Source organism: Ornithodoros turicata, chromosome 10 (assembly GCF_037126465.1).
Source record: "Ornithodoros turicata isolate Travis chromosome 10, ASM3712646v1, whole genome shotgun sequence".
Lineage (NCBI taxonomy): Eukaryota > Metazoa > Arthropoda > Arachnida > Ixodida > Argasidae > Ornithodoros > Ornithodoros turicata.
Window position 1 is genome coordinate 34,711,176 of NC_088210.1, and position 24,635 is coordinate 34,735,810.

Here is a 24,635-nt window from a genome sequence, read left to right on the forward strand (position 1 = left end):
GTGTACGCAGTGTTCTACGGCAATTAATTAAAAATAATCGGACGTTCGAGGAACGTTTTGAGCGCTGCTCCGCGCAACTATACGTCGACGGAGGAACGGCAGTTATTCCTATTGGTTCTCAATGGCACGTGACCTTCCCAATGTAGCTAAAGATTGTCTGATCTGACGACCTGCGGTGATCTTACAGCCAGAGGGGGAACTTAGGGTTCAACTCCCCCCCGAAATCGTACCTTTGGTAGTGAATTTGGGAGAGGGAAACGAGGAGAATCCTCCTCTCCCATGTAAAGTACCCATAGAACCCCTCCCGAAATATCTTTGCGTCTATCTTTCGCTGCAAGACTCGGCACGATCATTTCGATGCAATATACGAGGGTGGTTCAATAAATAACCTTAAAACTTTAACGAATATTTCCACCTTTTCTTGTTGCGGGTATATATAGTTTAGTGCAGTTCTTCTTCTCTGTATGTCGTGTTTTGCGACTGTGCGTGGCACGTGCAAGCACGCGACAGGTGATTCAAAATGGCTGCCAGGGAGCAGCGACGGTCAGTCACCCGTTTTCTTCTCAGTGAAGGGGTAAAACCCATCGACGTCCACCGTCGGATGAACGCACAATATGGAACTAGCTGCCTGCATACGAGCGTACGAATGAGCGCGTGCTTTGCAAGAGGCGACACAACCGTGCTCGACTTCCGTCCGCACACTGTTGGTGCCGCAGATGATCTTATTCGTCAAAGAGCTGGCCGAGTTATTGGGTGCGATTGTTGGGTCAGCCGATTTCATCATACGGGAGAAGCTGCAGTATATGGAAAGGTATTCGCATTCAAGATGGTACACGTGAAATGAAGGAATCTTCCCCGTCGACGCAACGCTTGGCAGGCAGTATGCGAAGGAAGGGGAATAATTTTTTAACCTTATGCATGGTCACGAAAAGAGCAAGCACAGAGTGGCGTCACAGCTCGTCACCGTCACTTGCAACCAAGTCAGGCGAGTGTGGGGAAAGTCCTCTTGACACTTTTTGGGGGATCACAAGGGTTGCTAAGGGTACTATTGTTGCGCATTATATGCCTAGGCGGCATACAGTGAACGCCAAAAGATATTGTGATCCACTAATGACACACGAAGCCCGCCATAGGAACAAAAGCTGCTACAAAAAGCTGGAACAAACGACTGCCCAGCAAGGGTGTTATATAGGCAGTTCTCGAATAGGGCACCCAAGTGAATTGGGGCCCCAAAGCGCACCCTGTATACTCTCTTGGGTGGATCTCGTCGCGCCAAAGTTTTAGGTTGGAACCCGACCGCTAGCACTTTGGTGGCAAGCATAGTTGGAATTGTTTAGACGTCATTCTCAGCGAGTTAAACATATTTAGGAGACCCATTTCTCTGGGACTGACAACATGCGGCGTCACTCATGAGCACAGTTGTCCGGTGACGTCATGACGAATTATCGGAGAGTTTTCGTGCCGAACATATTGCTGGGCGAGCTTCATGAGGGATTGCAAGAATCGAAGAGAACGACCTGTTGTGCCACGGAGGAAGAGAGACCTTGCGCCTTCCGTTCGATATTGACGAATCCGGGCAGACGCCCTGCCAGACCGAGACCTTCCGAAATTGAAGAGAGAGAGAGAGAGAGAGAGAAATGCCGCCGCTTACTAGGAACAGTCAGATCACTCCGTTTTTAGTGACATTAGAACGAAACAGGTGGTGCTGCGGAATGAGCTCAAACTGTACGGTGTGTGACTCTATTGCTTTGCTTTGGTTCTTTACTGGATTATGAGTGATTCAAGAGTTCAAAAGAGGGCAAAATGTATTATTAAGGGCACCTTTCTCCAATATCAAGGCCTACCCTTTTCGGAAGCAAACCATAAGAACGCGGCATCTCGGGTGCTAAAAGACAACTTTATAATTATTCGTGTTACACTTAAATATGAAGATACTTTGATCAAACGTAAGTATGAGCTGAAGAACCGTTGTCTTCCGATGATTAATTTTTTATAGTTATAGGGAGGAAAAGATGCACCTGCACTGCAGTTCTGATATAGGTTGAACGCGACTTATAGCGAAAATGTGCAAACTCCACTATACCCACGATTTTTTCCTGTCACCCAAACTCCTACTCTGTCATTTTCTCGTTCTTAACTCGTTCTTTTTTAAGTAACTCCGTAACTGTGAGTTACATTTCAGGCTGTGGAACTTCGTTATTAACTTAGTTAGATTTTTCACACGGTAACTTAACTCGTAACGAGTTCTTTTTGACGGATAACTTCTCGATCTATGGTTGTTCCTCCCGCAACGTGAAGCCACCAATTGCGATTATAGCTTTTCTTTTTCAGTGAGGTAGATGCGCCACATATATTCATTCTCCCAATGCTGTCACAACACAGTATTTCCCAGTTGGGAAAGGTATACCCTCCTGTAGCAGACACATGTGTTCCCAGCCCACACAGACGAAACGTGTCCACACAATACTGTCTGCCAGGTATTTGACAAATCGCTCATGTATGGGCAAGCGACGGAAATGATCCCCTATATGAAATGGCCCCCAGCTGCATTCGATTGCAAAACCGTTTTGTTTCTCCGAAGTCGCGTCTGTTGGTCCATCGACATCCGTTGGCAGGTAAATCTCAATTCAACGTGCTTAAACAAATGCACCGGAACGAGATATTTATTCGTTTCGTGAAAAGCTGCTCAAGTCGTTGCTCTGGAGCGAAAAAACCTCGATAAATACGACGCGACCTTACAAATAGACAGGACGAGGAGGAGCCATTTTGAAGGGAGCCTCTTTTTGTTTGTCGTTGTCTGTCGTCGGGAAAGCTGGACGTTATGACCTGCAGGTGGCGTGTGCTGTGGCGCGACGCACGAACGACCGTGAAAGTTACGGAGCTTTTTTTACGAAAAATCCAGCGTCAGTGAGCTCAGTGCAATTTCGTTATATGGGCGTAGACCGCGTACAATGTGGCACTGCGGCTGAAATTTCAAGTACTGGTCTTTGTCTCGTTAGCGCATTAAAAAAAGGGGGGGGGGGGAAGCGAGAGACAAAATCTTACGACAAGGAGTGAATTCCGCGCAGTACAGATTTTCCAAACGCCCTGCAAGCTCACGAGGGGCAATATGTCCAACGAACAATGACAATCGTGTTCTCCCAAAGTACGCCGCAAGGCGTTCCAGTTAAGTTATTCTGGTATCGTACATTAAAGGTCGCAAAACGTTGCGATTAAAAAAAAAAAGTGGTTCAATTCCTTCCGCACTGTGCGTAATCGGTCTACTAACCTAGCCGGAGAGGGAGATTGCCGGGAATGTCGCGCGCAAAAAAGCGAAAGGAAGAAGTACTCCCGAAGCTGTTCCAGTTAAGTTCCTTCATCACAGTACACCCTCACAGATCCGCTTTGCAGAATTTCCTCGAAGGCCGCGACACAGACCGTGATTTTTCCCACGATACGCTCGTGTATATTCGCCGAAGCCAACAAAATACGTCCACACACGGAAAGAAGAGACGATAACGTGCGCGATAAAGCACCGCCGGACAGTGGCATAGCCATAAGACTCGAGTACCGCCTTTGCAGAGCATACCTAAAAGTCACGGCGCGCAAACAAGCCCGGCAGCAGGATCGCAAATCACCTTTAAAACCCGCCGTATCGCAACCTTGAATGGAAGAAGATTTTTTTTTTCGTTTTCTTCATCGCGAGATTTTTATTAGGTATATAGACGCAATGGATTGTCCCACGCCGAAGGCCAATCATAAAAACAATAGGGGTCCTCCCTTAGACAGTGTTTGCCGAACGGGTACGGGAAAAGCGCGGCAAAGCACAAAGGGCACATTTTGCATTTCTTCGGTTCGAGTGTCGTTTGGCCGTGAGTGGAGGTGGTCGGTACACAGTCTGGAGATGAAGCGACAGGGTGCGACCCAGTGCTTCTATGGGGCCATTTACGGCTAGAATTTGACCGTCCTTTTCTCTTTCCGGGTGGGAAGGTCCTTCACAAATTCTGGGGTCGAAAATCGGAGGCCATTTTTGAATTCATGATTCGGGCTCACATCGGATCAGATCCCGAACCAGGAAGCCATGCACGCGGAACGGACGTTCACCATATTGCTGCCAACGTGATGAATTATTAAGTGCGTACACAAAAAAAATTGTGTCGGCGCTGTTCCCCCCGAAGTCGGCCCAGGACGCATATTAACCCCCCGTCCCCCACTCCTCCTTGCTGTCCACGCCGCTCATAGCAAGAGTTGCTTCGCGGCGCTAACACGGAATAATAATAATAATAATAAGAGAAATTCCAGTAATGGTAACGTACGTGTCAGAAAAAGTAAGCTAATGCTTTCGTGATACGTCATGGCTGTTTTTTTTCTTCTTCTTTCTTTTCTTTTTGCGGTGGCGGTAACTGTATCATTTATTTTGTTTCATTTTGAACTTCACTCCGCTGTTAGAAACAATGATGATGATGATGATGAATTGACGACTCTATGTGCGCGGTATGAAGTAAAAATAAGTGCACCTAATATCGATATAAATAACGGAAGAAAAATGCACTGGGTCCTCCTGCGGCCCAGAAGAACCCCATCACCAAGCCCAGCAGTATCGCATAGCCTTCCAAGTAGCTTTGCTCGAAAAATGCCAGGGTTGCAGTGAACCGCGTCGGAAGCCATCTTTTCTTTTTTCTTTCCTACGACTCGATATATTTTCGGTGGGGGAGGGGGTCATATTTCCCCTCTGCATGTAGGAAGCGCTGCTACTTGGCGGTTATTCGCGAGAAATGGCCAACGAAAAACAAATATACAAGCCGCTGATGGGAGGACAAGTTTTTTTTCGAGGGCAGATACCATATCTCGAATGCGCACAACGGGAGCTGCGAGTCAGTCTTGATTTGGTATCAGTTGATTTCTGAAGTACTCTTTTGTAGGGAAAGAGTTTTGCGGGATACGTTTTTGGTGCCGGTGTGGTGCTAAGTGCTAGCAGGAAAATTTATACAGACTGAAATTGGTTACGATGTTTGAATATAGGATGTTGTTAGTGTCTTTCTTTTCTATGCACGAGTTCTGGATTAGCCTGATCCGACTTTGTCGAGTCTCACATCTCCATATATATATATCTATCAATCAATCTCCGCGATCGATCTCGGTTTGAGTAGGGTCGATCCCGAGTGCATGTTCTCCGACGCACATTTTGACTTAGCACCGTACCAAAAAAAAAAAAAAGAGAGATATGAAGAAAAAGTAAACAGAGATTTAAAAAAAAGAGAGAGAAGAAAATCGTCGCGCGCCATAAAACCAGTGCCGCCCGCAGAAGCGCTTACTATCGCAGTTGACCGTTATATGTCATTCATGAAGACCTATATACATCCCGCAGCAGGAAAGCAGTTTCGAGTTTGCGAAACCCAGTCAGCGCTCAAGATTGGCACCTCACACACACATAAAGACTAAAGTAGAACATATATTTCACAAATACAAAGCTAAAGAAGGACTAACTAAACAGCAAAGATGGGTGTTCAGGGTGACGTACCGGAAGCTAAGTTGTATCCAATCCCAAAGATGAAGATACCGCAGCAAGAAAGGAGTACGAACATCACGTACGTATATCACGTATACGTGGGAGCTTGTGTTGACCGGATATGCTTATGTTGCAGGGAAAGCAACGACCAATGCCCGGAGTATATCGCTTTGAATACACGCGTCTGTGTATATATACCTGTGTGTATTCACCAAGACATATCCGCTGCTGTCACGCGTGATTTAGGCGGCCCATCTTCTTTCTCTTAGGAGGCGGGCTTTTATAGACCTCTCAACTTTCGGAAGAAGAAGGCAAAAGGAGTGCTGAATAAGTTTGCACTTATGAGGGAATATATATGGCTAAAGGAGGAGGAGGAGGACCTGGGCGATGGCCTTAGAGTCGGTAACAGAACGCGGTCTCCACGACGGCATATGACAGTCCTCACAATGGAGACTGGACGTTCATCTACCCCGAGCGCTCCATGCTTCGTATTTTTTTAATTATTATTTTTAATTTGGGTGTTAGCATCGCAAAGCAACTGTGGCAAATGAACAGACATAGAGAGACTGCTACAGTGTGTGTTTACTACAAGGAAACTTATCAAAGATTTGATTGATTGGAAAAAAAAAAAAAGTGAAGATGTTAGTCCCAACACATTCGGGACTGCGCGGGATACTTCAGGACGCGTTAATTGGGGCTAATTATATACATGGAACAAATGAAGGAAAAGGAGGTTGGGGGAGAAAGAACATTTTGTGAAGCCCAGACGCGAGCAGACAAATAGAACAGATGAGAGCATCAGGTACAAAATGGAAGTCGCGTAAGGAAAGTTTGACGCAATTGAACCGCTAGCTCAAAGATTTCCTTCATGACTGTGGGTTTTTCTCTTGGCATCATATGCAGTTGTCTAATGAACAGACTCACCACTTTGTAGCTGCGAGATGTTGTGCTCCGCCTGCTGTAGCTTGTGGCAGAGGGCAGTCTGAGATTCCTGCAGAAGTCGCTCCTTGTCGGCAAACTGACGTTGCAATTCCAACAGACGGTCTGGGCTGATCTGCACGAACGACAACGTTCACTGTTATACCGTTTCTGCGACACGAAAATGATTAACAAACACCAATTTACTGGAACGCGAAACATCCACTGGACGTCCTCCATACAGGATATACGACGTCAACAAAATGGTGCTGCAAAGTATTTCGTGTAGCCACAGTAAGATAGACACAACATCTCGTAGCGGGTGTTCCTATATCCGACGAACATATCCAAGAATCGCTGTCTTTTGGCCAATGAAAGTTCGCCGCACCACCCTCTCTGCCGTGAGTTATTGTACTGCTTATCCGTGCGATGTCCGTGCTTGGACATATACGGGATCATCCCGTTCCTCTCAATAGTACTAAGTCGAGCCTTTCCTATGGTTCCCGTCTCTAACGACGGGATCCTCAAGGCGATGACAGGGTCTTTTATTTTCTTCTTTTTTGTACCAAAGGCAGTTACGAAGTCAAGCTACCAGGGGGCATTTCTTACGCCGCTGTTAATACGTGATTGACGTCAGCGTATTTATGACTTACAGGCATCAACGACCACACTTTCTAAAGCGCGGAAGGCACAACAAAGCTGAAAGACCGTTCAGAGAGGGGAGCCCTCCCTATATGGGGCCATAAAGGCTTGGCACGGAAGCAATATACAAAAAAAAAAAAAAAAAATGTAAACCAGAATAAGAATCACATTATTGAAACGGGAAGCTAAGTCATAAGGCCTTGTCCTCGTTTGATTTCTCAGTCAATCAACGAGTTTATCGATTGATTTGATAACATTAATAGGTTATCTGCGAGCTTTCAGGAGTTGGATGGTGACCCCAAACACCCCGATCATCACCACAAAAATAAAGTTTATCGCGATTTATCGCAACTACGCATATTCTGTAAGTGTAGTAAAATAATAACGATAATAAACTGAGACGGTTTCGACGAAACATTAATGCGATATTTCATCTTTATACAGACGTACAACGAATTGCACGTAATGTCAATTTTCTAACCTAAAAATCGTGCAATACTATACAGTAGCAGAGTGTAAGTTTTTCACGCGAATGTTGCATATAATTAATTTCCTTTCCATTACAGTAGATCTAAACCCGTCGCAACGTGCGGTCGAATAATCCGCAAAATGTTGACGGAAAGCTAAACATGATGTGGAAAAACAGCGTTCAGATAAGTCAGATTACAAAATCACGTTATTTTCTTTGCGTTATTTTAGAGTATCAATTTACGAGCTCACATAAGTTTTACGTCGTAACAGAGTAGGGCTCAGAAGGAGGCCTCGAAAGAGTTGCTATACGTCCGACAGGCACAAGAAAAAGAGGAGAGGATCAATAACCGCTGTCAATCTTTCCTCATTCGGTGCATCGTTTTTTTCTTTCCCCGTTGAAACCATTATCGAGGCTTCTTTGTGTGCCTCCTCACCCGAATTGGCCCGAGGGATGGTCAATATCAATTGACGCTCCCTTGACGAAAAGCAGAACACCCCACACGAGGAAGGGACTATCAGAGCGGTGCCTTTTTCAAGAACTAGCTCCGAGGGAGTTTCACATTTGGGGCCGGAATGTGTGCGTTATGTAAAGCTGTTGTTGCTGTTAGACATTGGTGGAAAAACGCCGTTATTGTCCTGCATATCCAGTACGATACGAGCGTTCTGCATATAACCTGCATGTCCTGCACACCCTGTGTCTTGCGTGCCTCGTGCAGGATCGCCATGTCCTGTGGATAACATGACCGCGATAGCGTGCATCTATATGTCCAGGATATACCCTGCACGATCTCCGTGTCCTGCATAACGTGCATGTCCTCGATGCCTTGCATGCGTCGCACTGTCCACAGTTAGGTGTACAGGTGTAGCAAGCTGCAGTTCGGAGACATTGCCGAGGAGAAAAAATGAACCGAGCCTGGGTTGGACATCCAGTATTTCCTCCTTGGTCTCGATCATGTCATGAGATAATATGCTGTTCGACGGAAAGGTAGACTCGGTGAATGTGGAAAAAAAGAAAGAAAGGGTTTGTTCGTACACCAGATGTACAATTCGTGCATCGAAGGACATTTAGACAGTAGAGCACCTTTCCCTCAATCATCCGTACAGACGAATCCTGCGAGAACTTCCAAAACCGTTCGTTCATTTTTACCCTCCCCCGCAGTGGTCTCATTATCTAACCGATAATCCCCCCACGATTTCTATCGCTCTCGTTCTCGCATATCGCTCACTCTCGACAGTTAAAACGCGTATCAAATTGTTATACACGCCATAGAAGTTGTCAGCTTTTCGCGAGCAAGCGTAACATAAAGCAAGAAAGAGAAAATTGGGCAATCTTTCTGTCACGTTTTCACTCCAGGCATCGATGTCTCCAGAGAACCATCTCGATCGCATCGGCCTGCTGCGCTCGAACGAGAGAGAAAAAAAAGAAAAGAAAAGAAAAGAAAGAAACCACAAAGTTCTCTGTCTTCTCTCTCCCTCTCTCTATATATCTTAATATGAGGGAGTGTCAAAAATGACCTTCCCTTATGTTCGACGAGCGATCAAGGAAGACTCGATTACTTGGCCGAGAGTCGGACCCCGTAAATGATTTATGAAACGACCTCAATTTTCGGATTGTTTTTCATTGGGGATGTTTCTATACCGAGGGATGTCTTTTATATTGTATATGCTTATCTGTGTCGTTAGTGCCGAGAGTTGCGAACTATGACGACAAATATTAAGACGAGAGGATCGTGTAACTGGGGCCATGACACTTGGCCTCAAGTAATGACATACGAACGTGAACCTGCATTCCAGGTTTCACAGCAAAGGGTCTTTTAGACAATCGGCATCACCGCAGGCGTCTCGGCCACTGCGGCGGAGTGATTCAACTCCCCGATTGATTGATTATTGATTGGAAAACGAAAAGAGCCCTAATTATTATTCAGAAAGCTGCTAAGTAAAGTGTACATATGACGCGTGAATGTACTCGAAATGAATCGACTACATGTATACACAGCTGTTGACCCCCTTTCAAAGTTGACCTCCTCTTGGGAGATTTATGAAGGCTCCATTTGGGCAAAAGTGAATGCCTTCTTCCATCGATAGGGCCGCAATATATGCACTTCCGAGAAGCCCCTATAGAAAATAATTTATAAAAGAATGATTACTGAGCATCTCCTCTTTTACTTGGCAGTCGGGTACATGTATGCGCTGATGGAGGGGATATTTGTCCTTGGCCCGAAATTAGAAGTCATAGCGGGATCATCGCGTTGTGTAGAATGCTAAATTGCGCTCTTTCCAATGTAGGAAATGATGAGACTTGCGTCTGTCGATTCTTTCTTGTCCGCCCAACGGTTTTCCTCAGCACTCTCTGCTCGCGAAGGACCCGAGTAAGTTGTACCGTGCCTCTCACGTCGCTTCGTGAGGACCTTTGCAAGGTTGCTTCTGATGTTTAAAATTACGCTGGTTAGCGTTCGCCCGATCAAGGCGACGTACTCGACCAATCGTGCAATCAAATATCAAAGCCTTCGATTAAAACGACATATAAAAAGAGGAACCTGTCTGGCGGAGTTGTGCCTCCAACGTTTTGCGTACAGACGTAACGATACTCACAGATAACGATACACTCACGTACAGACGATAATCACAAACAAAAGCAAATATTAGACTCCATTGTTAAAGTTGGTCCAAGTTAAAAGCGATAAAAGTGAGCACGTCGAGACACTAAAGGCCACAAAAGTTTCCTCATTCGTGTAATTGTTGTCGTTCTTGATGCGAGACATTTCCCGATCTGATCCGCGGATAGCGAGCGTGCAATTTTCTGCCAATTGTACGCTTTATAGGCAATAGAGCGGTCGCGTGCAACAGAGAGCCTCGGCCGACGCACCCCCGAATGAAAAGACGCACCCATACCGTGACCAACCTTCTCATCCTTTAATAGATTTCCAAGCCGTCTATCGGGTTGCGCCCATGTACGAAACGCCTTGACCTCCACGTACGCCGCGGCCAAGAGATCAATTACTGTTCAAAGCGCCCTCTATTAGCAGTAAGGTGCGCCGCCGCACGCCCCCGCACGTTCTGTAACAGCGACGTACATTCCAATTCAACCATTAACGTATATGCGTTGGCGATCGGCAGGTATACGTGCAGCATACCTAATGGACCCACAGGTGGCATATATGCATGTTTGCGTCAATTGCAGTCGTTCGCCGAACTTTAGGGTTAACAGACGGGTTCTACGATGGCTTTTATTTGTGGCGGAATATTTTGCTCAGTATCGACACGGTGTAGATTTAGGCCGCTCCGATAAAAACACAGACCAGTGACCAATAATTCTTCATTTTTAATGTTTGTCTTCTTCGCTTAAACAAGCTGTTTCTTTTGTATGGCGTATCTCTAGCCTCCTTCAATTGAATGATGTGAGGCTTCAATGAATTGTGTTTGTCCTTGTATGTTTAGTAGCCCCATCCACCGCAACGTTTGTGTGTTTTTCGTTTTTATAGTTTTTATCTCACGCATAAATAATGTGCTATTTTTGCATATATCGTTTGTATCATGTGGGCATCAATGTTGTTTCTTCGCTACATATTACCCATTTGTCTGGTTTCCATATCTTATGTACATGGGCTCTGTTTTCCTCATGTAATGCCGCGAGGTCCCCTTTGGGATTACACCGAAAACTCGAGAAAAAGATCCCCCCCCCCCATCTTCTGGATCAGAAACATGGTAGCAGAAAGAATTTCAGTCTTCGTCGTAGGTTGCTCAAAATAGCGGTACATATTTGTGTCCCGTTCAGTCCGGTCTGGACAGGCTTTGGCCCTATATCTCGCAGAATGTCGATCAGAGAAGTTTAATGACACACAAGGAGCTTCAATTGACGGCAGACTGACGGGATGATTTTTCATGGAGCGCGATGCCTCCACTTGTACTACGAACCGTTTAAATGAATCGGTGACGTCAATTGAGATTTATCTATCGACGGTCCTTGAGTCTTGACTCAATGCAAACAGTGATCGAGGGCCACAAGTGAAAGAACCTTTGATTACTGTAAAGAAGAACTGAAAACGCCACTCCACAAGGAGAACATGAATGAGATCCTGCATAGATTGTGCATGCATTGTGGTCTCACCTTTAGGGAGCTCGACCATTGTTTGCATACTGTAAGCTCAAACATAATTAATGTTTGCTACGACATAATCAGTCCAGGGATTATGGTCAGGATCAGGAAAGCTCAGGGTTTATTACTAATTGGGAGTAAATTTCCACGTAAGGTGACAGTTGTGTGGCTACATGCTGCACACTCCAAGAAAGAAAAAGAAGTGAAACGGATGGCGATTGCAGTTACTCCCCATTTAGTGACTTCTTTGACACCGACTTTGACTCTCCAGGACTGCAAATAGACAATGAATTTCGCAAATGGTTTCTTGAATAGAACAGTCGATCTATATACGTAAATATGTGGTCTCCGTGAATTTGATGCAATAAGGCTATATTTATGCGCATGCGCTGCAACCTTGGTGCGCCGGACAATAGATGGCGCTGGATTGGACCGACGGGAGCAGACGGGAGTGGGCTCCACTTGAAGACCGGTTTTGATCCTTTATGCTACCCACGTGGGTTTGTTTTAGCGCGCGCCGAAGGTGGTCTGCTGGAGAGCCGCTAGGATACGACGCGTATGTGAAAAAGGTCCATTGTGCCTCATGCATGTTGCAAGGTTTTATATCACTCGATACATCACGGGTGACGGAATAATTCAAAGTATTTTCATTCATGCACACGAATTAAAGTCCCGCGACTGTTAGAACAGAACGTGAAATGCTGGCCCCAATGGTAATGCATTCAGTTCCCCGAGGCACCAAAATGACATCTTTTTCTTAGAGTGCACGTGCCGAAATGTGCGAATAATTTCGACCATCTGGCGGGGTTCTTGAACGTGCGCCGGAAATCTCAGACACGCGGTGCTGGAATTTTCCATTTTTATTTTAGTTTCGCGCAATATTGCTCTCTCCTTTTTGAACTCCATGAACAGGATAGAATTTCAAAGCAAAAAAAAAATAAATAAATAAAATAGAACACAGTGGTTACCACGGAGGAATAAGAGCAAAATGCATCATCCCGTGTATTCACACGAGGGGTTCACACGTTCCTCAGAATATTCCAGCGGAAGATGCAGAAAACGCCATTGCTTTCTGCTGCCACGTAAGCGCAAGCCCTCATCGGCATGTTTTTTCGTACCTCGCTAACCGTGTCGACTATCCTCGGGCCTAGTCACAAGATATTCCGTAGCAGACGACAGGAAAATGCTCATTCCGCCACTGTACAAACGCTCAACGTAACAAGCGGCGGGCGGAACTTCTGCCCCGTGAACAATTATTTGCGTTTTCTTCCACTAGAATATTCCGTGGGGATGTCGCTCGTGACGGAATAGGTAGGAAACGCGCACCGTATTGCTATTTTTCGAGCGTGGATGCGCAGCTGGATAATTACACACTGATCTACTCAGAAATCCCGAAATCGTAAAATCAGCTTTGGGGTCAGAAGTGCGGACTTGCTTGGAACTAATTCACCGAGGGTTCGGGTCTCACTATAAACTGGCGTCCTTTAACGTTAAACATTCGTTCCGCTTCAAAGAGATTTCGTTTCTGGCCAAACGACCTCTTCTCGACGAGACAATAACGGGGTAATCATATTACGAGGTCCAGAAGGAACGTTGTTTAATAATTTCCCAAACATTGGCATCCTGTTACCTTTAATCCGGCGAAAGAGAAACCCTCGCCTATGTATCGGTCGCCTCCGAGAATTTATGGTACGCGTATCTTTAGTCTCTAAAGATATATTAGCCTCTGGAGCGGAGAATACTGTTTATCTTATGCCGGTTTCTTATCTCTATTATAATGCGGTGCACTTTTTGTATTCGTGGCCGGCAATTTTTTTGTTTTTGCTCTCTCTCTTTGGTACGATGCGAGCAAATGTGGGGAATCCGTTTGAGCCGAGAACTGACGGTTGGCCGTAAATATTTGCGCCCCGGCGCGACACGGTGTACGTGAAAGCTTTTACGCCTTTATTTCAAAGTGTTCCTCATCCGAATATTTACGGGGAAAATTTCGAAGAATAATACAAGTTTGCCCTCCACGCCGCCGGAGCCTCAATCCTGGCGGGTTACACCACTCGTAAATTGCTCGGATGATGAATGAACAGTTGGAACACACTCAATATTTAGGACTCGGGCATGTTGACGAGTGCGTCATGTCGGCGTAGTGTAACGGTAGTACACCTGCCCAACAGTCCGAGATTCCCGACACTCACCGAGTTTTCGTAAACTTTCTCAACATCAATTTGGATCACCTCAAATTTCCTGCAACGATCACTCGTCGATTTTTCTTTGTTAGCACCGCGAAGCAACGATGGCTTTATAATATAAGCGACGCACAGATGTGAACATATAGCGAGATGCGGCAGCACGGTGTAGGAAAGGGGTGGCTTAATACGCGTCCTGGGCCGACTTCAGAGGAAACTGTGCCGACATCTGCGTGGAATGTCTGCCAGAAATCCTGAGACACAGGCACAGCGGGAGGTACACTCTTTAAAAAAAAAAAGGGTGTACTGTAACTCCTTTTTCTTGCCACATATATCACTCCCTTTTGGAGAGTACAATTACTCTCAAAACGGAGTCTCCTCACTCCCTTCAGGGAGCGGAGTTACGCTCTAACTCCCTAGGGAGTAAGGGTGTAATGTTACTCCGGAGAGGGAGTGAGGTGACTCCTTTAAGAGTAATTGTACTCTCCAAAAGGGAGTGATATATGTGGCTAAGAAAAAGGAGTTAAACTACACCCCCCTCCCCCTTTTTAACAGTGTAGGATTCGAGCCCACCCCCCACAGTCTCGTACCAACACAACCAAAGTGAAGAAAGCAAAGAAGATAAACGGAATGACATCAAGTGTTCATTGGAGTTTTGCCCTTAAGAAGTCCCGATTGCTCATTTCCAATGAACAGTCAATGAAGCGATACTACATTTCCTCCGGAAGCCAGTTTCGAAAAAGTACCGAGAGAATCGAAAGAGAATTCTCGGTAATTACACGTGCGTTACAAGGACGCCAGACTTTCTCCACATCTGGAACTCGCGGGACCCCCTCTCTCATTCTGTTTGTTTTCTTTTTTAAAAAGGGAAGAAGCTTACATAAGGGTATATCGAGACCCGTCTGACCGAACGACTGATCGATGACGGTCCCCTGGCGGTCGTTTCCGCACCTGTTGTTGTCCCTCCGGCTTCTACGGGCTGGTACTAATAGCTGCGAGCGACGGAAAGCGGACCATTTTTGTATTCCAACGGCTCCCACAAGAGTGAAAACTTTAGTACTATAAGTGGAGGCCTTTTGCCATGGGGGGATACCATGATGATATCAATGTCGAGCTCCACCGAGAAAGGTGTCGAGGCACCCAGATCGCGTTCCTATTACAGAGTGTGGGTGGACATTTTTGGTACTTCTCATAGCCCCCCAAAAAGAAAAAAACTTGGTGCGAAATGTCGATGCCGTCGAGAGCAGACAAAGAAATGCGCAATGTTCGCCTCTCTGTTACGCGTTGACGGTCACCACATTAAAGGAAGAGGGGCTTTCCTCGGTTATTTTCACTTTCATCGTGCAAGTGCCGGAATTTTCTGCAGTTCGACGGAAATCCGTCTGCTTGAATAGAATTTCATTTAAAACAACAACCTTTACTTTAATTTAAGATTACGAATGGGGCGTTCCATCGCCAGAGCCGATACTCTACCCCATTGCTGCTGATGATGATGTGGGGAATGAGATAATGAGCCCCTTCATAATAAGGATACAAGTCCGATTGCGTCCAGAAAGGTCAAAAGAACTTTGAGCGCAGAGCGCTGGTGGACTGGATTCGGCCAGGGACCAAGCAATTTTTATAGGAAGAAGGGGCGAGAGTCCAGTTGACTAAAAGGCCGGAGAGTGCGGTTCGGGAAGGTTGGTAGTGTTGGCAATGAAGAAGAATGTGATCCAGATCCTCTAGAGCACCGCTGTAACAGCATATGAGAGAGTCAACTTGTCTCAAGCGGTAACGCCACTGAGCTGTAAAAGCCATATCGAGTCGCATTCGATGAATTAATGCAGCATCTTGACGTGAGGCTTTTCGTGGCACGCGGAAAGTGAGCGTTGGATCAACTCTGCTCATCATTACTTGGGGGACAATGTCGGTTGTCCATTTGGCGGGAAGCCAGGGGTGTCACGAGGCGTCGCAGAATGGAACGACGGTCTTCTCTCAGCAGTGCAATACTGGTCCGCTTCCGATACGAGAGAGCTGCTTCTGCGGCGCTGTCGGCCTGCTCATTCCCCACGACACCACAATGGGCTTCAACCCACTGGAGAACCAGCCTGTGGCCTGCTTCGTACACAGGTTGGCAAGCCATTAACACATCCGTGACATATGTCGTCTGTGCATAAGGCTGGAGGGTCATCCCCATATATCACGTTTCTCTGTTTTGTTTTTTGGCACGCGATTGTGGCATGCAATGTTCTGCAACATGCTAAGTATAGAGTTGAAGGCAATCAACCAACCTGCAACGCGATTGTGTCTTGGGCCACTTGGTCCCTCAGCTGCTGTATTGTAAGATCTGGAATGGCAGAGGAAAGAAAAAAAAAACGTGCAACCATTGGTTTATTGTGCGAATGACAAAGAAATAGTCTCTATGCATGCTAAAGAAAGTGCGCCAACATGGCGGCTTCAAAGCTTTCACATGCACATTGACTTGGAACGTCTATACTGGCTTCGGGTTGTTCCAGCTAGCTCGGATCAAATTATAGAACGGCGGATTAATCTGGTGAAGAGTTGACTTCCCAAGGTTGCGGGTTCGCAACCGGCCGTCAGAACACTGCTCGGAATATTTTATTGACATAATTACCTAATGACACTTTGTTTTTCACTAACAGTTGCGAAATCCCTCAAGTCCCTCACAAGACCTTTGGTGATAATGTCCGTTTATCATCTTGTTGATGGAACTGACAGAGCTTGCCCTTTCAGTTCAGATATGTCTGTATTTATTTGCGATAAAGATAAAACAAACAAACAAATATTTCAATTAAATTCCGAGCCAGTTATTGATAGTTGAATTCTATAGGGAGCGCGTTTTCGCTGCCATGACAGCATGTCACGTAATTTCCGGTTTCTCTTCTACCGCTTCGCGACAAAACTCAGTTTATCATGTGCGTTCTCAATCACCTTTACCCAGCAGGGAATGGTTATTGGAACCGTTATTTTGTTTGGGTTCGGTAGTCATGGCATCCGCACGTAACTCAAGTCTCAAAATCAGTGGACGTCAGTCCCTTTAAAGAACCCCGACGTGGACAAAATTATTGCACGGAGCGAACACGTGTCTCGCGATCATTGCTGTCTTGGGACGTAAAATTGCAAACCGTAAATTAATCCGATATTAATTGAATTATCGACACGTGTCTATGTATAGGAAATACAGTTGGAGAGAGTCCCAAAATTAGGAGACAGATTCTCTATTGGTGCTTGAGATAAAATAAACGTTAACATTAAGGCACGATTAAGGCACGAGGTTTGCCTGACTTTGATTTTGCCGAAAGCACTTACATAGTTTAGCCCTGGTTGCAAACTGGAAGTGTGCATTATGATTGTCTAGTGCGAGAAGCAACCAATTCTGAGGTAAAAGAATATTGTGGTTTATCTGGTAGTCTGTTTGCCATGGGTGATGGGGTTTTCCGTGTTGCGCTGTGTAGCCAAAGGCGCGTTAATTACCAGACATTCCATCGAGAAATGGGTCGGGCGTGATTGCACGTCTCACCTCAGGCAACGGTTATGAAAGTATAAAGTTGCGATTCTTTTAACCAAGATTTCATTTAGCGAGTCTCGTACTTTTTCTTTTGTGTGTTGTCTTCGTTGAATCAGCCGATGGCTACAAACCCGGCCCTGATGATAGGATATGGTCCTCTTCGATTTAAGCGCACACCAAAGAACCGTTCAAAAACCTCCATCGCACAAGACGCGACATAAAGCTTTTCTTAATTTTAGTCTCGCCTTTAAGAAGTAAAATATGACAACACCATTAGTATACTAAAGATGACGTACAAATAGTACTTTCTTTCCCGTTGTAATGGACGCTCGCAATCTGCTGCTTACAAGATTCATAGAAAAATATGGCTGCCGACAGGGAGCCTATACAATTGGAAAGAGGGTCGGATTTTATTGGCCATTTGGCCAACACGTTCGAGGGGCAGGTATAGGTGATTGTACTACCTGGCGTGATAAAGCGGCATAACCCCGCCTGGCCGTTTGTTACTTACGATGCGTTATGGCCGCATCAACGCACGCCTTCTTAGCGCCATTGTTGCTGCCAAATCTTGTGTATACTCGAGTGTTACGTTATTGTAAGGCGAGGTGATAAAGGTTTATTTATAGTCAAATTTTAGCAGCGATGATGGGTGCGTGTTTTGTATACGGTGATATTATGTCGCTCGTTGTAGTGGACGTTGAAAAGGGGACTTTAATAACAATGATGACGTCATAAGTGAGCTTCACATATGTCGTCTGTATATAAGGCTGGAGGGTCACGTGTGTCCCCATATATGACCCTCCGACCTTAAATGCAGTCTACATATGTGATGCTCACATATGACGTCACACACGCTCTTATGCCTAGTCATTAATGACTAAGGGTGTACGAAGTGTAGTAAGTCCAGCAATCGGTAGATGAGATCAAGTCGGGAAAAGTGACTACACTCTACACTACACTCTAAAAGCAGAGCTTCACCGCATAGCACGCTCCTAGCCAACCATCATTCCGAATGATATCATTCTGTATATTGATTTGTTGAAAATGGGAGGAGGCGCCTATCTGGGACAGATTATCTTGTCCCAGATAGGCACCTCCCCCGTGTTTCGAACAAATCAGGACACAGAATGATATTATTCGGAATGATGGTTGGCTAGGAGCGTGCTATGTGGTAAAGATCTGTTTTAACAGTGTGGGGACGTACGCCATTTTTGTGGCAATTATGGACTGCATAATGCAAGAAAAATGGTGTACGCCCCCGTTTTTCTGCAAATCAAGGGAGAGAATATTCGGGTTGATGGCTAAGAGCGTGCCATGCGGTGAAACTCTGTTTTTAAGAGTGTAAACCAGTTGAAGAGCATTTTGTTTCAATATGTAATGGCCTTTGAACGGCATCCATAGAGCCACCAAATCTCGAACTAAATACACTCTAGTGCGCCAACCATTACCACGAATAGTACGGTTATTGCTTCTGATTCGAAGACAGAGACGCCTTTCTGTGTCAGCTGGGATATATGATAATGGACGCAGAAAGGCGTACGTCCCCAAGCAGCACAATGTACTGAAAGTCGAGTGCAATGGGGGTGGACGGTAGGTGCCTTTTTTTAGGCCTTTTCTGTGACACTTATGAACACCATAAGAGTCACAAAAAAGGCGTACATTTCCCGTTTTCAACAAATCAGGGCAGATAACGATACAATTAAAAAGATTATGGTTGGCTGAGAGCGTGCTATGCGGTGAAGTTCATTTTTAATAGTGAAAGATTGTGCCACCGAAAAGTGAGGCTGAAATTTGAGGCCAGCCATACGTCCCCACTAGTTTCGATTTGACAGTTGTCTGCATAGCCGTTGAAACTTGCGGAGTTACCTGTATAGATATGACCGTAGCTTGTCTAAATGCCTCCGCAAAATGGGCTCTCTCATTGGCCCACAAGTCCTCGAAGAACTTGTCCCACGCTACTCTCAGATACCTCTCTTCCAAAGGTGAAATTCAGTTATTAACTTACCAATGGCCGCTCTTATTCTTCAGTAACCAAACCCTCCCTAGCGTAGTAAGCAACGTCAAGTCGTTCACGGCAGTTTAGGGCCGATACACAAGTGTTCCTATCTAAGTACATCCCTGCCACGTTATATTGCCATTGTTGTATTACCTCTTCACCCACGTCTATCGAAACAATCAGTCGGTTTTTATCATTCATACGTCTCTATCAATCACTCAAAACGCGATTGTCTCGCATAATTCCGGGTATCCATTTAGCAGGCCTTTGATACAGGATTTAAATATTTCGAGATCGCAAACCGCCGTCAGCGGGATATAGTCAATCAAAAAGGTCTTGACTGCGTGGACGAGATAGGTACATATGCGGAAAGGTTCGCTCGTTTGCACGTTTAACAATTTAGCGAGGGGAGTCTATGTTTCTTAAAAAAGGAAAAGGAAATGTTAGCCAAGCAAAGGAGCCAGCTTGCTACTCCTCAAAACTAAACAAACATCGGATGATTTTCTACGTTTCAGTTTACTGACATTAAGATGGGTTCGTTGAAAGGAAGAGTATCTTTCCTTCGGAAGGAGGTTGCAAATTTCGATTGAAACAAGCCTCGCTGTCTGCCACATCTCGTTTCAGTATCATAATAATAACGGTGTCGTGATGTTACACGTAAGGTTGGCCGGGATCGAACCCGCGATATTGAGCTCAGCAAGGCAACACGTTACCGACTGAGCTACCGAGGAGAGCGTTTCAATATTAAATGATTCGATCTGCACCCTCCCATAATGTCCAATGGGAAAGGGCTCCCCCTATGTCTTGTCTCGTGACGTCATACACTCTAAAAACAGGACTTGCGCACACCATGGCCACGAATGATAGCGTTATCGCTTCTGATTCGAAGAGAGAGGGGGTGTACGCCTTTCTGTGGCAATTATCATATACCCAAATTGCCACAAAAAGGCGTACACACCCCTCTTTCTTCGAATCAGAAGCGATAACGCTATCATTCGTGGCAATGGTTGGCGCACAGCGTGTTATGCGGTCAAGTTCTGTTTTTAGAGTGTAGTCTTCTAAATTCGCCTAAAATTCGAATGGAATTTTTAACGCATTTAAAGGGACACTCCGCAAAGATACCAGTGTTGATATTATGGTAGTCCATTAAGCGACCCTCCATGGTGTCGTGCATAGGCTGAGAGGGAAAACAGTTTGACAGTGGTTAGTATCTTCTCCCGAGTTCCGTTGGATTCTCCTCAACGAGAAGGCAGAGCGATAAACGTAGCAGTTCTTTGTTCTCATACGATGCAACGTCAAATTCTAAAGAGTATACACGATTTGTTCAGCACCAACGCCGACCCCGCTTTTGATGATTTCGCGAATCAGAAAAACAATGCTCCAAGAAGAAGAAATGAAGTAGGAGAGAAAAAATGGACATCGCTGGGCATACATATACTTTGACCTTTTACGCCTTCACCGCGCACGCGCAGAAATAACACAAAAGTGCACCATGGCTGTGCCTACACCGTGACTCGGAGAGAAACGAGCCATCGGAAACACGTTCAAAGATTCCCCTCGCCATGCGAGAATCGATACATGCAGTCTGTTCTCATTAATAGCATCTCGCTTCTTTGGTACGCTGATGTAACAGTTGCGTCGTAAACGGGGGATTCCCCGCGTTATGGATGTGTCCATCATGGTGTTCGGATCGATTCCCCTCTAGAGCGAAGAATATAAAGGGTGGGGTGAGGAATGTACATCGGTTATGGCTAAACCCGAATAAACTCCGTTGCGCTTACTTTTAAGAAGCAATCCAACGTGTCACACGTAGTAGCGCGCATTCCACGCTGATGGGACTGGGACGGGGATGGTTAGAACCCCGGAGGGTTTCCAGACAAATGTCGGCACTGTTCCCCTTGAAGTCGGCCCAGGACGCACACTAACCTCTCTTCATCTGATGTCCACGTCTGTACGCCGCTCATAGCTACAGTTGCCTCGTGGCGCGAATAAAAAAAAAGCGCAAGAAAAACGAGGGCGCATTCTCCCTGACGAGATGGCTGCACGCTGCTCGGAAAGGCCGTGCGTCCCGGGCCGACTTCTGAAGAAGGCTCAGGGAAGTAGTCTCAATTTGATGCACACCCCATGCACGCTGCCGTTTAGACGCCTCTCCCGTGCGTCTCCAGGAGTTATTTAAGTATCCATAGCTAAAACTAAAAGAGTAAAGTACGGATCTGCTTAGCTTTGTTGACGTCGTGAAAACCGCATGTTCCTATAGTGAAATCACGTTTTCCTATTGCGGTAATATTTCATTCTAATTATTTATTTATTACAGTACACCCGAAAGACCCACGAGGGCGTTACATGGAGGAGACAATTATTTAGAATACTAAGGGATAAGAACGGCGGCAATGTTTTATTCGTTCTTTCCTATCTATCTTATTAGGCAAGTATCTCATCGTAACACGTACGCAAATAATAGGGCGATTTTTATTTTTCGAAACAAACGTCACTTTCGCAAGATTGGCCGTTGTTCGATCAACGTGATTGACTATTCATTATCGCTATCAAAGTAATCTTGGTCGCGAGTAAATTGTGCTCTGATGGATCCCAGATGCGAGCAGTTTAGTTAGCAGATCTTTCAACGATGTCGTGTTTTCTTTCCCGCGTGGAGGTAAAAATCGCGCGCGTTATTTTAATCTCGTAATTTGGGGAGATGCCTGAGTAAACGTTGTAATTTTTTAAATTCCGTGTCAGTGCCGCGAAGCAACTGTGGCTATGAGCGGCGTACAGACGTGGACAGCAGGAAGCAGATTAGTATGCGTCCTGGGCCGACTTCATCGAGAACTGTTCCGACATTCGTCTGTCGGAGCCTTTCCCCTCCCAGTCTTGGCGTGCCTGAAAAGCGATATGCCACGGAAGCTGGTGGCAAATATAGTGCGCTTTTAACCCTCTAAAGTATCTGGCCCCAAATAGAGGAGGCGACCAATTCGTAACGGTATATATAATAGTTCCCTTACACCTAAAAAAAAACAGGGATTTCCGGATTTTAGATGGCAAAATCCGAGTGAAAGAGCCTCGCCAGGACTCAAATCTAGACTCTCTGCGATTCCCGAATGAAATTGGAAGGTTCGCTTTTTCCTCAAAACCTGGAACGTTTTGAGGTTTTGCCAAGAGTGCAAGCTTAGCTAAACCTATCTTATCCGAGCCCCATCTAAGCTTACATTAGAGTTAGATCCATCCTGGACATGTCTTAGCCGAACTTATCTGGATGTTCTTTGACACTCCGAGAGCACGGATCAAGGATTTCTCGAAACGAAAAAGCTGCTAAACTCTGACGGTCGTTGTTTTCGAGAGAAACCGTGGACTGCGAATATGCAGCTGCGAAAGGTCTTCCAAGTGAGGGGGACCGGAAGTCGTTACCCATTTAACGGCCGCCATAAGCGTCGGCGGCGCCACCACAAAGGGACCCTTCAATCCACCAGGCAGAACGCCTTCGCCCTCTTCACACACCAAACAAGTGGAAAGGGTCATCTTCACGCAATATTGTCAAATGTTGCATAATGTCATTCCTTTCTGGAACATGCCAAGAGCTCGTGGGGGGAAGAAATTCGTGTCCAATCATGTGACGTCACCGTCTAAAGACGTGGTCACGTGTGCAAAGCCTTCCCATTGGTCTTCTCAGGTAACATGGCCCACGACGTCACATTGTGTAGCTCTTACAATTGGTCTTGCGAAACGAAACGAGGAAACGCGTAATAATTTCCCGCCAAATTCTAAGTTCCGCACTGTGACAAGGCACATGCCATTTAGGAGCTCGGGGGTTGGTTTTGCAAAGCCTTCGTTAGAAGCCGTCAAACACAAATGGAGGGTACTGGAAGGTTAAATATTTGTTATCATCATTATTGTTGCCGTTATAACTGAGGTGCAGTGGCTAGTTAATGTCACAACTAGAAATGAAACTCACAATTCGCTCCGAATAATTAAAAAATAAACAATAAAAGAAGAATTTTCTTGAACCAACCTGCGATGCTTCGAGCTAGCAAACTTTCTAATGCGGTAGAAACTATAAAAATGAATAGAACTGCGAATGACGCGACAGGACGTTCAGGGCTGATCCACAGGAAATCGAACAAAAAAACATTGCTGGGAAAATGGAAATGGATTGACCCTCGTATTCATGATCATCCGGACCACAGAAACACGCCAAGGTCATCAATTGATATCAGGAAAGAATGGCCGTCCCTCCATGCATACCTGTACGCTCACTTGCATAGGCCTATACTTGACACACTGCCTGTTTCGAAGCGTACGATATCTTTCTGATAAAGTCGAAAAGGGGGGGGGGGAGAGAGAGGAAACGTAGTGTTAAAGAAATCGTTGCTCCAGGCAAACCAAATTATCTAATAAAGAGGCATCAACAGAAGCTAGCAATATCATCTTAATGTCGCGCATCGCCAGCGAATAAACAAAAAAGGAACACTAATGAACTTGACGCGGAAGATTATTCCATGGACATCCTGGTCACCTGGCACACTGCAGCAAACCTGCGGCTGTTCGACATTGTCTCTGTTACGCACCGAACCATTCATCTTTCAATATCCATTCGGCGCAGATTAAATTCGAAACCACTCTCGATGTTTATAACTTACGAAAATCCACGAACGTGATGGAACGCCTTTTTTTAAACATCCGTTAACGATTCCGCAAGCACATAATACACAGTCAGACACTGACTCATCATTTGAGGTAAACGTAAGTATAGGATTCTCCAGAAGGAAACATCACTCGCGCAATTATCGGGAGGGTATCCAGGAGGAGAATGTATATTTGCTGAACCGCGAGCAGTTTCACAAAGGCAAATTCCACGAATCCGTTTTCGTGTTATAGGAGCGGAACTTCCTCCGTGCATTCATGTATTACCCAATCACGTATTTGTTTCTGGACATTCGAATGAGTACTGACGTGAAAACCATTTGGCGTGGAGGGTGCATCGACGTATAACATAGTTTCGGACTCAGTCTTGTTACTGCGAATGAATACAGTGGCCACAGTAATTTCTCGTCTCTTATAGCACTACACCTTAGGCTTCGTATAGCGCAGGGAAATTAGTTTCTGCATGGGTGGCTCAGTCGGTAGCCTGTTTGCCTACTGATCCCGAGGTTGCGGGTTCGAACCTATAGTGGTTTTACGGTACAAGTTGCTTTGACACGTCGTCTGCCGCGACGGACGTCAAATACGGTGTGTTGAGAGTGCACGTAAAAGAACCCCCTATTAGGCAATATTATTCCACAGACAATTGTCTGGCGACGAAAAGCCACGAATTATATATTATCTTATATCTTATCTTCTTATAT

General features: G+C 45.6%; 1 protein-coding gene across 7 annotated transcripts in view; it reads right to left on the minus strand.

The window, feature by feature from the left end:
- The window catches only part of LOC135370018 (homeobox protein cut-like), a 340,306-nt gene that overhangs the window by 42,331 nt on the left and 273,340 nt on the right, over positions 1 to 24,635 (minus strand). For 6 of the 7 annotated variants that reach the window (XM_064603684.1, XM_064603685.1, XM_064603683.1 and 3 more), the window contains 2 exons: positions 16,066 to 16,121; positions 6,413 to 6,542 (listed from right to left, as the gene is read on the minus strand). In XM_064603684.1, coding sequence (XP_064459754.1) covers positions 6,413 to 6,542; positions 16,066 to 16,121 — 186 coding nt within the window. The remainder of the gene's footprint in view (positions 1 to 6,412; positions 6,543 to 16,065; positions 16,122 to 24,635) is intronic. The other variant, XM_064603689.1, reaches the window with a different exon arrangement.